At 34.8% G+C, this 14,056-nt stretch overlaps 1 protein-coding gene across 4 annotated transcripts in view; it reads left to right on the top strand.

Moving 5' to 3' along the window:
• The window catches only part of USP33 (ubiquitin specific peptidase 33), a 43,313-nt gene extending 29,505 nt beyond the window's left edge, over positions 1–13,808 (top strand). For all 4 annotated transcript variants that reach the window (XM_049808575.1, XM_049808574.1, XM_049808573.1 and 1 more), the window contains 7 exons: positions 1,192–1,318; positions 3,351–3,520; positions 4,880–4,961; positions 7,556–7,664; positions 9,559–9,661; positions 10,408–10,476; positions 12,861–13,808. In XM_049808575.1, the coding sequence (XP_049664532.1) occupies positions 1,192–1,318; positions 3,351–3,520; positions 4,880–4,961; positions 7,556–7,664; positions 9,559–9,661; positions 10,408–10,476; positions 12,861–13,018 (818 nt within the window). In that variant the 3' untranslated portion in view covers positions 13,019–13,808. The remainder of the gene's footprint in view (positions 1–1,191; positions 1,319–3,350; positions 3,521–4,879; positions 4,962–7,555; positions 7,665–9,558; positions 9,662–10,407; positions 10,477–12,860) is intronic.
• The last annotated feature ends 248 nt before the right edge of the window (positions 13,809–14,056 follow it).

Raw genomic sequence — 14,056 nt, 5'->3', positions numbered from 1 at the left:
GAAGGGTAAATAGAATAGCATTGCTAATTATAATGTGAAAGATAAATGCTGTGATTTTTACCTTGAACCATAAGATGGCTTGCTCTTAAAGAGTTGACACATCTTTGAAATTGTATGGCATACTTAAATAAAATTGTAGGTCAAAAAAAATTAACAGATCCTCAAATATTAAGTAGGAAACCTATATGCACTAATGAAAGTGAGCAGTATAAATGTACACATAATGTTACATGCCAGTAGATGACCAGTTGATTGGCTGTTCTACACAGCTGCTGTTTGTCTAGAGTTTTGATGCTTTTTATGCTTGCTTTTTAGTTCACAAAGCACCACAAAGATGCCAGTAATTTTTTAAAAATATGTTCTCTTGGATGATTGCTGCCAATTAACCCCCAAAAAGGCAGTAACTGCTATTTAGGGTTAGTGATGAGTAGCTGAATAAAGGTCTTATTGCTATATGTCAAGCTCATTTCTGCCTAGGTGCTTCCAGCATTTGTAACATTTGGAAAATAGGAGAAAGAAAAGTTTGAAGCCAGAAACTTAATAGATTTTTATAGAAGCTACCCCCACCCTCATACTCCCCAAACTTGAGGTATCCATTGTGTAGATGAAGTTGTTTCCATTTTTTTCTGGATGCTTTTTCATCTTCCATTTAATGCTTGCTGAATGATGTTTCTCGTAATCAGTTTAGTAGATATTTGATTATTTAAGTATTGGCAGTTGAATATGTATTTTAAAATAGTAATAATTTAAAATACATTACGAATAGTCTTCAAAACACAGTTAAGTATGGTCTTGATATCATGTAGCTATTGCACATCTATGCTAATTTCTATTATAAAGCATACAAAGTTTTGAAGAGTTCATTGTGGAAACTGATTAGGGTAAATTGTTAAGACAGTCTTACTCTGGTTTGACTATCATGGTTCAGGAGTGCATTAGTCAACAAGCTGCTTGAAGAGTTCAAGAGTATGCTGAAAGCAGTGTGCAACTTTCCACTAGCTGATTGAAATTCAGAAAAAAAAAGCTGATCCTGAGCTTGAGAGAAGTTAATATCCAGATCATGTCTGCTAGTGATTTAATATTTCTCCCATTAAGACTTGCTTTTTTTGGACTTCCTTCCTTATCATATATTGCAGAGTAAAATGGGCAGCTCTGGACACTTTTTAATAACTCTTGCTTCTAACACTCTAGGTGGACATTATATAGCTTATTGTCGCAACAATTTAAATAATTTGTGGTATGAATTTGATGACCAGAGTGTCACAGAAGTATCGGAATCAACAGTGCAAAACGCAGAAGCCTATGTTCTCTTCTATAGGTAAGAAATAAAAAGTACGATCATACTCATATAAGTCAGGTACATAAATAACTTCTTAAGCAGTTGGGCAGCTTTCAGAAATTGCCCCACAAAAATTATAATGGAAGAATTGGACTAACCAGAAAAGCCTATACTGGAGAGACACTTAATCCTTCAGTTATGTCCTTAACACTTGCTCTATCACTGCTAAAACACGTATGGATCTTAAAATGAAAATTGAATCTGCATAAATAAAGCATAGTAAGATGACTAGAAAGAGAACTTCAAGCAACTGTTAGAACTAGCCATCAATTACTTCATTTTCAATTAGAGGAAAGTAATTCTGCGCGAGGGGAGGTTTTGCACACAGACTCTTAACTGTTAGAGCTCTAAAGGGAATTGTGGAAAGTCTTTAGCAGATGGGATGTATAACAACAGAGGTTTTACTGTGTTGTAATTTAATTTCAGGGAATTTATAGGCTGGTCTTGTCCTGAAAATTGAAATGAAATGCAAGAAGTCATGTTATTATCATCTTCAGTCTAAGGAATTTTTGTACTTGAAATAATAAAAGTAACTTAACTCGGTTTTCAAATTCTAAATTTCTGGTACTAAGATCAAATTTCCACTAGAAGGTGACTGCAAGATAGTTTGTCAGAGTTGCACAAGAAATAAGATGTGTTCTGAGAATGTTTTAACTTCCATTAGGAGCACTTGTGCCTGCCACTGTCTGAGCTAAGCCTGTGAGTCTGACTCAGTAGGTCTTCTTTTAAAAGGAGTGTGGAGTTCATAATGTATTGCCAAGAAAGAGCACTGTAGTCGATTGTGGGCAAATATATTAAAATAAATTATAAAATAATAGCATTCATAAAATTTGGTTTTAAAAATGAATATACCCACAAAACACTACCACATGCACAAAATAGGCGTTCTTTCAGCATTTTAGAAAGCTTAGAGGAGGTGTATGCATTTTTAAATTACAGCTGGAAAATGAACTTACCTACTTGAATTTCATTTTCAGACCTTAAGGTTTTTCTTAAATAATTTTGATCTGAATTTAAGCAGGTAATGTATTTTAATTGGGTTCATAGCATTTGGTTTTTCCTACTCTTTTAGTCTTGTTTTGCTATAGTATAAATAGCCGTGTTGCTATAGCCATTAGGTCTACCTGAAACTTTTCTGTCAGCTATTTGAGTCAACTTTGAGCCCATAAATTAACTGAGGTGGCCCAGCTTTTGCGTGATGCTGAGTCAAGTTTCAGGTCAGAGTTTTGGAGGATGGAATGAATGGTTCAAACCTGCTTTTGGAGAAGAGAGATTCTATTCAATCTAAAAACAGGAGAGCAGAGATACTTCCAGCTGGACAGCAACAACAGGTTCAATGAGAAAAGTAGGGGGATACAGGAAATGTAGGGGAATTACCCAATCTACTTACTGTTCAACCTTACTTCTGAAGGTAAGTAAGGAACATCTGCCCAAGGAGTACTGCTTGCAAAACTTTAGCTTAAAAGATGCATAGAGGAAATGGGCAGGTGGGCAAACCCTTATCTCCTTCTCCTGTGGTAGTAATCACCTCTGCAGTATAGTCTGCTGTCTCTGTTGCAGTCCAACTATTTGCTTTCTCAGGCTGGTGGGTTGAATGGGAACTGTCAGGGATCTTTTAAGTTGTTGAACAAAGCAGGCAAAAGTTTTCTTGTGAGCATGATAACACCTGTGCCATGGCTTGTCAGAACTTAAGGACAAGCATAGGTTTAACAGAGCAAGTAGTCTTTGCTGCCCTTCCCTCTCTGTACTAACTGTGCTGACTCTTGTGACCCATGGTTCTGTAACGAGATAGTCTAGGTTCCTGCCACACGTTTAGATGGTGGCTCTGGCTGTGTGTAAAAGGTGCAAGTTTTTCACATGTTAAGTCAACTACTTCGTGCTAGTAGAACTTTGAAATATAGACATGGCCCAGGTAATTTACTTGAAAGTACTGTTTTCTTTTCACAAGGTAAACTATCTGCACTGTACACAAGGATATATATTTGTTTAATGATTCCTATTTTGGTAATAGAAAGAGCAGTGAAGAAGCACAGAGAGAGAGACGGAGGATATCAGGTCTACTGAATATGATGGAACCAAGTCTTCTGCAGTTCTATGTTTCCAGACAGTGGTTAAATAAATTCAAGACTTTTGCAGAGCCAGGACCAATTTCAAATAATGACTTTCTTTGTATGCATGGAGGTGAGACTGTAACTGAGTATCATTTAAAAAGGATTTGTCTGTCAACTAGTAGCTATACAGGGATGTACACTTGTTTCAATTAAAAACGGATTTGAATATAGTAAGTTCGTATTATAAGTTCTATAACTTCTTTGGTAAATGAGAACTAGAACTTCTAAGTAAATTATTTCTGTCATTTTAGTAGCTAACTAGTTGGAAATGATGCTGTGTGAAGTTCTAATTTTTTTTCTTCTTTTCTCTGCACATTTGATTTTGTTTATAAGCTTTCTTGATTCTTAGCAAGGAACAGTTTGGCTTATCTGCTTGCTTCCTAAACATGTATATTCCCATTTTTAAAAATCCTGTCACTTTATCATCATCCTTAATACTTTGGTCTGCCAATCTAAATCTTTTTCTCAGCTACATGCTAGAAGCAACAAGAAGGTTTGAAAGCTGCGGAACAAAAAATTGGTCTGATACAGAGTATCCAGTGCATAGCAGTGTGAAAATAGAGTAGTAATTCTGTATATTTTGTATAGGAGCATAAAAATTTTGCATTGTGCTAGATGTTAATAAGAATGAGAGAATTACATCAAGCAAAACATATTTGGGGAAATACCCATATTTGAGTGCTAACATTCCAATAAATCATTACTATGTTGTGGTGTTATACCCATTTTCTAATAAAAAATACAGCTGTATTAGATTAGCAGTTAGAGGTACTGTCCCTGTTGCTGAACCAAACTTTTAATGTGGGAATATTGTGCCCCTGTAGCAATTTGCAGAGCGTGTACATGTGAGCCCTTGTGGCTGTGGCTTTCCTTTTGCAGGGTTACAGCAGATGACTCTTGTACAAGTGCCCAAACTATTAGATTTTCCTTATTCAAAAGAATTCCTGCATAGCACATTGCTGCTTACCATGTGCTTCAACTCAGTACTCCTAATTCTGCAAGCCCCTCTATTTCTGCCTTGCTCAAAATGTTACTACTTTCAAGTGTTCATGTTTGAAGTAATTAGAAAAGGTCTACAGCAAATAAGTGAATATTGAATAGACAGTTTGTTAATATGTTTACATGCATACGCAAAATATTTAATCACTCTTTAACATTCTAATTGAATACCTTAAGCATTTTGCGATCAGTATCTAAAAAGGATTCTAGCCCTTTAATTTTAATCTTTTATGTATCTTGCTTCTACTTTTTATGAACTTTTCAGCCTCATAAAAGACTAGAATTAGAGTGGTCTCTTTAAATACAGTAATAGATTATACTGTGATAAAACTTGTTACACACAATTTCTCTGAATTTATTGAAGGCTTCTGGTTTTTATTTTTTTATTTAGAGACCTCTAACTATTTTGTTGTTGTTGTTGCTTCTGAAGGTGTTCCTCCACACAAAGCTAACTTCATAGAGGACCTAGTTGTAATGCTACCTCAAAATATATGGGATAATCTGTATAGCAGGTAAGTTTTGTACTGTAACTGGAAAAAAATCCAGTGATTCAGTTTGAGAGCAAATGTGCCAAGCAGCACAGACTTTAGAATTAGTGGCTAAGAAAAAAAAAATACTCTAGGCACAAAGCTCAGTGAAGGGATTGCAAACGGCCAATTTATATAATTTGCTTGTGCAAAGTAATGCTAAAAGCCTACAGAAAGTAGTGTGTTACTGGGATAATACTTGAGTATTAAACCAATAAACATGTATGGTATGTACAAAATGACGCAAAGTAGGTCAGCAAAAGTACGCTTTGCAAGAGGTATTTTGAAAGACCTCTCTGTAGCAGCTTCCTGTTCTCTTGTTGGCTTGAGACAGCTTTTCTTTTATGTTGGCTTTGAATCCATAGCCTCAGCTGCCAGTACTGCTTCAAAATAACTTATATCTAAGCATTCCGTATAACTACTCCGCACTTTTTAATGTAGATCAGGTTTAAGTGCTTGCTTATAAAGGAGGGATTCTTACAAGTTTTTCCTTTTAAAGTAACAAAGAGCTGCATAACAGCTTTGTTGATGACCTTAAGGACTCTGTACGGCACTTGCATTAAATACTTTTAGCTGTTATTTTTCTGCCACCTAAGTACTAGAGCTAAAGGGTTGGGATTTTTTTCTTGTAAAGTTTCAATGGACACAAATGAAAAATAGAAACAATTTCCAGCTTATTTCCACTTTCCTAGATGTACTGAATTTTTCTTCCAACCAACAAAGACATTATCCATTTTCTGTATGCAGAGTTTTTTGTTACATCTGAAGGAAAATGTTTTTAAACCTCTCATTAATTTCCCTTCTCTGTTAACGTTTTTAACAAGATGTCAAACTTCAATCATTTGATAGAAAAGTATAAGTCCCAGAGATGATGGGGTCCTCCAGATTTTGAGAGTAATATACTAGGTAGAAAAGAGGTATGAATTGTTACTGCTAAACATTTGTCTGTTCTGTCTGGCTTCCTCTGGCACATGCACCCTTCAATATAGAGTAGTTCTGAAGCAACCATGTTTTGCTATTTGTCTTGCTGTTATCTGGGAATTGTGGGAGAATACTGTGGCTGCAGTGGGTAAGAATTTAGGGTGAGGAAGCCAAATATGGTGGAAGCTGACTTTTAATGAGATAACATTAAGGAAAAGGAGATACTCATCTGGAATGCCAGTTGCCAGTCCATGTCCCAGTTATTTTGCTCCTCATGTGGCACTACTCCTTCTCAATTCCAAATTCAGAGTTGCTTCACAATAATATAGTATAATCCATACTTGACCTATTTTAGTTAAAAACTTGTGAACTAATCAGTGCAGTCTAAAGACAAAGTGTCATCTTCAGAGGTGCAATTTAAGTGGTAGATGACCATTTTATGAAACATATGTCTTTGTTAAGTTGGTATGATTGAGTATATACCAAAAAACTTGTATATCCAAGTGCTGTTGGACTGAAATAATGCTTTAATTTTCAGTTAAAATACAACACTTCTGTATTTGGGGAGGGGGAGGAGCACCCCAAATTATTTTTATGGACTGACAAACATAAAGTCTAAAAAGGGGAAAAAAAGCGCAACGCCTTCAATGGCAGAATTTTGTTTAATTTTTTTCACTAAGTAAACATAATTATTTTTAACTCTTGCTTAAGTACTTTAATATTTTGAACTTTAATTCATGTTGCTATACTTAGGAGCACTCTCTTTTATCTCATTTAATTTAAGATTTTTTGAATAAAATCTGAAGTTCTAGAAGAGAAACAAAATTGGAAGAGAACACAGCTCTGACAAAAATAATTATTAAACTAGGAAGTAGAACCTGGAATATCCTTATCTTGATGTATATTTTAACCTGACCTTTCTTTTGTAGTAAATGCATCTCTTAAGGGTGCTAGTCATTCAAGAATATTTTCTTTATCCGGCTTCTAGTTTCCAGGCTAGCAAATGGTGCCCATGTTTATAGTGATACATATACCCACACACATGCACACCACACGCATATATACACACAGACACACATATCTTTCCATATATCTATCACCTGTGCTTCTCAGTAACAGTGCCCCTGAAGACTTCCATGTATGCTGTTCCACGCAAGGAAAATATGGAGGGGAGGGTCCTGGAGAATAACTTTTTAAGAACAAAACAATAAACAAGTTTGGAGGCTGGTGTCAGGGAGGTTGCAAACTGATGAAGAGCCTGCAGTGGAATGGAGGAACATGTTTAAGAGAACTGTCTGGAACATTTCCATATTCTGTTTCTTAGAGGTCTTTAATAAAATCACACATGGTGTGTATATAACAGAATACTTGCTCACTGACATGTTCTTCCCGTAATAACACCTTTTCAGGTATGTGATGCAGCAGAGTTTGAGATAGCTTTAGGCAGTCAGAACTTGCAAGATAGTTGTGTCTTAGGACAGAGTACAAAATATTACTAGGAAAAGACATGATGGCATTTGTGGATGGGTCAGTGAGACTAGTATGTATCAAACTTCTGTTACATATTATAAGAAGCTGACACGTGTGATGTCTACAGGTGCATGATCTTTTTATATGGTATTTTCCCCAAGGTTAATGGTTTTTTACTTTTACTGCAGGTATGGAGGAGGACCAGCTGTTAACCATCTGTATGTTTGTCATACCTGCCAAATAGAGTCTGAAAGAATTGAAAAAAGAAGGAAAAATGAATTGGAAATGTTTATTCGGGTAAAAAAGTAAACACTTATTCATTCTGCTTTTTGACAACACCTGATATTCATGACTTGACTGAAGGGGTTACCAGAAGTGCATGAGTGATACCTGTAACAAATGGACTTTATTAAATGTCTGTATACCTATATAGAACCCCTTCTTTCCTGTTGGCAACAGTAATGTTCTTGTGATATCCCAGATAACTGTTTATATGGAAATGTACTTGGAGAAAATATTGAATGTGTTTCTTACATTGCTTTTTTATAGAGTGCAGCCACATGAGCAGTTGTTCTTTCTACACTAACAGTGATCTGTTATGTGCAATCTGATAAGGTTTAAGTGCAATAATACTGTGCCAGCAAAAGGTTAATCATAATCTTTATCTCTAGTTCTAACTTTAAAGATATCATTAGAGACGTAAACAAACATAAATAATTCAGTGTGAAGTAGATACCTTAGTATTGTAATGGATCTGTAAAATTGGTATCAAGCAGCTACTATATTTTCCATGAGTTAGAGATTTATGTGAATGAGTCTGGTAAAATAACTAGTAGTAATGATTTTGTAATTCTTAAACCAAAAATGTGCTTTGAAGTTTTCAGTGAAAAAAAATGCAGAGATATTGGAGTCCCATTTCTGCTATCTTAATTCATGAGAGGAGAAAAATAGAATTGCAGATGTTCTTTCAGTTCTATCTGTGCTTTAATCACACTTCAGGGATTGTGTCACCTTTTCCATGTTTTAAGTGCTATTTAAGCTTTTTAGTAATTGATTTTTCTTTAGTCTGGGTTACCACTGGATAGTAATTATTATTAACAACATCAAGTGAACCTCATTTGCTTTTGTAATCGGTATTTTTCCAGTATAAAAAATGATTATATGTGCACTACTGTGCAAGTATTGTTACTGGTTATCACACAGAAAATTCTGTTGTCCTCTATAATGATTGCTTTAGGGAATGATTGCAAAACTTTCTCTTTCTGAAACCTTAGGAAGTTGTGTTGATGTTTTAGATTCATGGCTTCAAGGTAGAAATATAACTATATTATTACACAGCTAAAAGATAATGGTTTTAAAGGTTTAAGTGACTTTTTTGCATGTTCTTAATAACATTGTGAAAAGATCTGTACTCTCTGAAAAAGAATAAAATGTTAAACTTCTGAAAAATTTAATTATAAAAAAATCTTTTTTACAATGATAGAAACAAATTTATTTAAAGATTCTTTACTTAACTGGTTTTTGTAATTTATAGTCACTTACATTGCCTTGCAACAGAAACTCAGAAAACCATGATGTGGTGTTTTTTTGTTTTGTTTCATTTTAATTCTAAAATAGTAGAAACAAAAAATATTTCATGGTTTTTTAACTGAAGCAAAGAAAAGTCATGAAAAGTCCCAGTGCATTAGTTCACCATGCCTTGCTTGGAATTGTACTGGCATCTGTTCAAAGTATTAGGGCAAAAAACAAACATAGATGAAGATATAGTTCATCACACAAAGAACCTTCCATAAAATTATGGAGCAAATATTTCAAAACACAGTTTTGTTTTACTTTACAAAAACAAGTTTTCTGCTTGCTTTTGCTACTTGAAAGTTCAGCCTTCCCAGTAATTATCCAGTGGTGTCTGATGCGTAAGCACTTGTGCTTAAGAAGAACTTGTTTCTGTTTTCAGGAAAAGATAAGTAAATTCTCAAGTAAAAAATAAATCATCTTTTAATATGAAGACTACCACTACATCAAAATCTTACCTTGGAAATTCACCAGGTGTTTACTGTTCTGATGGTCAGTTGTTCTTTAAAATGTTCTGTAGCAGTGTAATATTATGCTGTTAATAATTGCAGTGGTTAAAAGAATTCAGTAGTTTAAAGAAAAAAGACAACAGAAAAACATGGCTTCTTTTTCCTTTCAGCTTAATAGAGCATTCCAAGAAGAAGAATCTCCATCAACTTTTTACTGCATCAGTATGCAGTGGTTCAGAGAATGGGAAGGGTTTGTAAAGGCTAAAGACAGTGGTAAGTTGTGCTCCATTTCAAATTATGGGTAGTTTCTTTTTTTGTTGTCCTGTAGTGGTACTGTTTCTGCTTTGGTAGAAGGCTGTAGGAAAAACAGATAGAGAAGGGAACAAAAGCTCTTAAAATAAACACGTAAGACACGGGTTTTATAGGTTACTAATATATCCAGGAACCAAATGACAGAATATAGTCAAATAATTCACACGAATGGATAATGGCATAGTTGTGGAAAGTGTTTGTTTGCAGAGGGTTTGCTGTTAGCAGCAGCAGGAAATTTGGATCTAAGTACAGGGGGGGATAGATTTTGCTGTGCAAACTGATAGATAATGCTACGGCTTCTGGAGGAAAGGTGACCTCACTGTCACAACCTAAACTCATAGATAACTGAGTAATAACTATAATAATAATACTGTAGCCTACATTAGGTGCCTGTAAAGTTTTGTAATGGAAACACTGATAAAATGTTCTACAATCTTGTCAGAGTCTGCACTAGGACAATTTTGCTAGGGGTAAGAATTAGGATTAATTTGTGTCTTACGTTGCTTGAAGACTTGCTGTAATCATGAATGCTTTGAAAAACTTTCTCTTAATTAAAATTCTGATTATCTTTTAAAAACTTAGAATGTACAGTTAAGCAGTACAATAACAAGCAGTAAACAAATGAACTACTACTCCTTCCATTTGAAAATAGAACCTCCAACTTGTTTTCAGCTCTCCCAATTTTATTCATATCTCTGTTACACTAGATCCTCCTGGTCCTATTGATAACGCTAAGATTGCAGTAACAAAATGTGGAAATGCTGTTCTAAAACAAGGTAGGTGTCCAATGTTGATGCAGCTTTGGGCTCATGTATTTGCTGAAGTTTGGAAAATTTATTATGAATTCTTTTTTTAACTGTTATTGTAAAATGGCAATTCCTACTGAATCTTAATTGTGTGCGTTTAGAGGGGACCAGCTTATTCTTAAAATAAGAATTAGTATCTGCAATAGACTAATCCAAGTGCAGATGAGAGTCTAGAAGGAGGTGCAGAGTAACTTTAAAATGGTGAAAGTGTGCTTTGGCTTTGTATCACTTGGATTGATTTGGGTTTTCTTAATGTAAATTAGGAGATGCTTGGCTTTTAGACTGTGTCATATATATGTATGTAGTTATTTGAATCCTGAAACCTAATTTGAATTGAGAGCTACTTCTGACGGAGGGAAAGAAACCACAGTAAGTAAAAGCTGTTGCTCGTTTTTCTGCAAGTTACTTGCCACTGTTCATTGCAAAAACTACTCTAGCACGCAAAGATACAGGGTTTTTTATTATTCTTCACAGTCAGATGCTTAATACCATTTATTTGAAATTGGTAGGTACAGAGAAAAATATTCTAATATGGCCTGCTTTATGAAGACTTTAGACTTCCTATGAATATTTAAATTCATTGCAGCTTAGCTTAAAAAAAATAAAATTGAAGATTAAGATTAACATTTATTTAACTGGATTTTTTCCCAGTTTAACTTAATGCCTCAGCTACAGTGGACCTACCAATGGCAGTTCACTGGAGGCCACTAGGCCCTGCATAAACCTCACCAATTGTGAAATGTGAAGAGTGTATTAAAAAAAGAATGAGTTCTTGCACTCATGAGTTTTGCAGTACATTTTAAAGATTTAAGCACTAATGTAGAATTGAAATACAATGTATAAAGCATCTGACTGATGTAGCAAAAAAAATTAATCCTTTTAGAATCAGTAATTGATGGCAAATTAGCCAGTTGTTGACTTACCTTCAGCTACATTGATTCAAATTAGAACTTGGGTAGAAATGATGATGAATAGGCTGTGGGAACTTTGTCTCGTAAGTCATGAGAGAAGAGGTGGGAGTGCCACTAAATAGTGTACATTATTACGTATTTCTGCGATACTGATCCTAGTGCATTAGTTCACGGTGCCTGTTCGGTTAAATCTGACTATTAGAAGAGCCGGAATCTGGATAAGGGGGTGAAGATCTCCTCTTGTGCCTAGAGAGATGGAGTTGTTTTTTGAGAACCTGAACTTAAATGAGTAGAACTGAGACATAACATCACTAGTACTGGCACAGGATCTGCATCATGACTTCCAGATGAAGCTTCGCATGGCTGAGTTAGTGTAGGTAAAAAAACATGCAGCTCTTTGTACCCTTCCTCTTTGGAAACTTTTTATACATAAAGTACAGTAGTAGGCCCACTGGAGCGGGTGGTGAGGACAGAAAAATATAGGACGTAGGGGGAGAACTCCCCTTGTTATGGTGCTGTGGGTTTTTTGTTTGTTTGTTTGTTTTTAAGCAGGAAGGTGCTGAAATTAGGCTTAACAAGACAAATTAATAGTATCTAATGTTGGTCAAAACTTGCTGCGGGGCAGGTTTTTAATGAGTTGCTTAAAGAAGAGGGAGTTTATTTTGGTAGAACAGAAGTTTGTTCTCTCTGCCTAGGTTCCTGTGAAGAAATCACTTCAACTGTATCAGGCAGGATCCCGTGTTAAAACCTGGAAGGGCAATGTGCTGATGCTCCCTTGCCCTTTGCCACTATAAAAGGTTATGGAAAATCAGAAATGATTGTTGGATGCTGACTTGAGACAGGAGAGGGTCCTCTAGTCAATGGAATGGAATGATAAGCAAAGCCTTTAATTGGTGAATGAAAAGAAATCAGGCTGACATACAAGGAGCATTAGAGGGGCTGTTAATGTCCTAACAGTGGTTTCAATCTGGGGTTCTGAGAATTTCACTGTGGTTCTCACACTTCTGTTCTTTACTATCAGTATTAATTTCTTTGATGAAGCAAGAATCTTGAGTCCTTGAACTTTACTGTGTAATTGATGGGACTGCATGTCCTTATATTAATGTGAATCATTGTTTTCCAGTGGATCAAGAGCTACCAGTTGTCATCTTTATTAATAAATATCAGATAAGATGTTTATCGTAGAACTTTTATGTGTTTTATGCTTGAGGTATGTTAACTACTGGAAAATTTAGAGCAGGTAGTTGTAAGAATTAAGAAGTATAAAATTAACACAAAATATGTCACTGGGTTTGGCAGTTGATGCAATATAAAGCACAAATTCAGCTTAAGGTTTTAAATTTGAATCTATATTCTTTTTTCTTTTTGTATCTGTTATGGATTTCAAAGAAATCATGAAAGAATTATTCTAAATAGTAATTAAAATTTTAAAAATGTTTTCAGGTGCAGATTCTGGACAAATATCTGAAGAAACATGGAATTTTCTTCAGTCAATCTATGGTGGAGGTCCAGAGATTATACTCAGACCACCTGTTCCTCCAGTAGAACCTGATATCTTGCAAACAGAGGAGAAGATTGAATTAGAAACTCATGGTCTGTAGCTGTTGAGAAAAAGATGAACTTGTAAGGAGTCCAGCTTCCTTACAAAATGCCCAAAATACATTCCTAAAAGTTTTATTCTCCTATGTCTGGAGGCACAGCTCACTGGGCATTACATTAACTACAGAATAGTAAGTTGAAATATGTATTACAATTTGTTTAAATAGAGGCTGTTTCTCTGTTTTGGAAGGCATGTGGTTTGTACATTTTGGAGTGTTTGGTCAATGGAAAAAAATGTAATTTCTGAACTTGCTGGTATAATTCAAAATCCTGTTATATCCTTAGACTTGAAAAATGGGGACAAATTTTAGAGATGTTCAGTAACCCTTCTGATTCCTGATTGGGCTTCTGATATCTACAAACTTTTGCCTGTCTTAATTGTACAGTCTTGACAAGCCTAGGTATATGGCGAGTATATTTTAAATGGATTGCAATCAATGATAAAGAAAAAGGATTTTAATTTCCTAAATGCTCAGGAAAAAAATTCTCACTTATTTTGCACTGTAAGTATATGAAATGTGTAGTATATAACATCCAAATACTTATTGTATTTGAATGGATCAAACATAAGTGTAGACTGAATATTGTTTTAGTCAGCAAATGTCATAACTTATTACCTACTGAATTTTACATCTTATTATAGTCTTCTGTAACTCTCTATAAACCTGGCTAGTGTCTTTAATAGTATATGTGACAAAAAGATTTAGTCTTCTCTAGGGTAATGTTTGAGAGCATGAAGTGTGAAATGTAAAATGATTATGGACATGAGTGATATAAATTTCAGAAATTAAATTGTCTGGTCTCTTGAATTACATTCATAAACAGTTCCATTTGAAGGATTTTACTGTATTGTTAAAAATTTTCATTGGCATGATGACCTATAATGTCAGAAGCTGGATAAAGTGTATATATTGCAAAACTTTACTGAATGATTCATATTGGAATGCAGAATGGCACTTGCTCTTGTTTTTGCCTGATATTGTTACCAAATAAGCAGCATTATTCAAGGCTGGATCAATAATAATAAAAAAAAAATTAAA

This window comes from Accipiter gentilis, chromosome 8 (genome assembly GCF_929443795.1).
Source record: "Accipiter gentilis chromosome 8, bAccGen1.1, whole genome shotgun sequence".
NCBI lineage: Eukaryota > Metazoa > Chordata > Aves > Accipitriformes > Accipitridae > Astur > Astur gentilis.
Note: the sequence above shows the minus strand (reverse complement) of the source record. Positions and strands in the feature narration are given on the sequence as shown.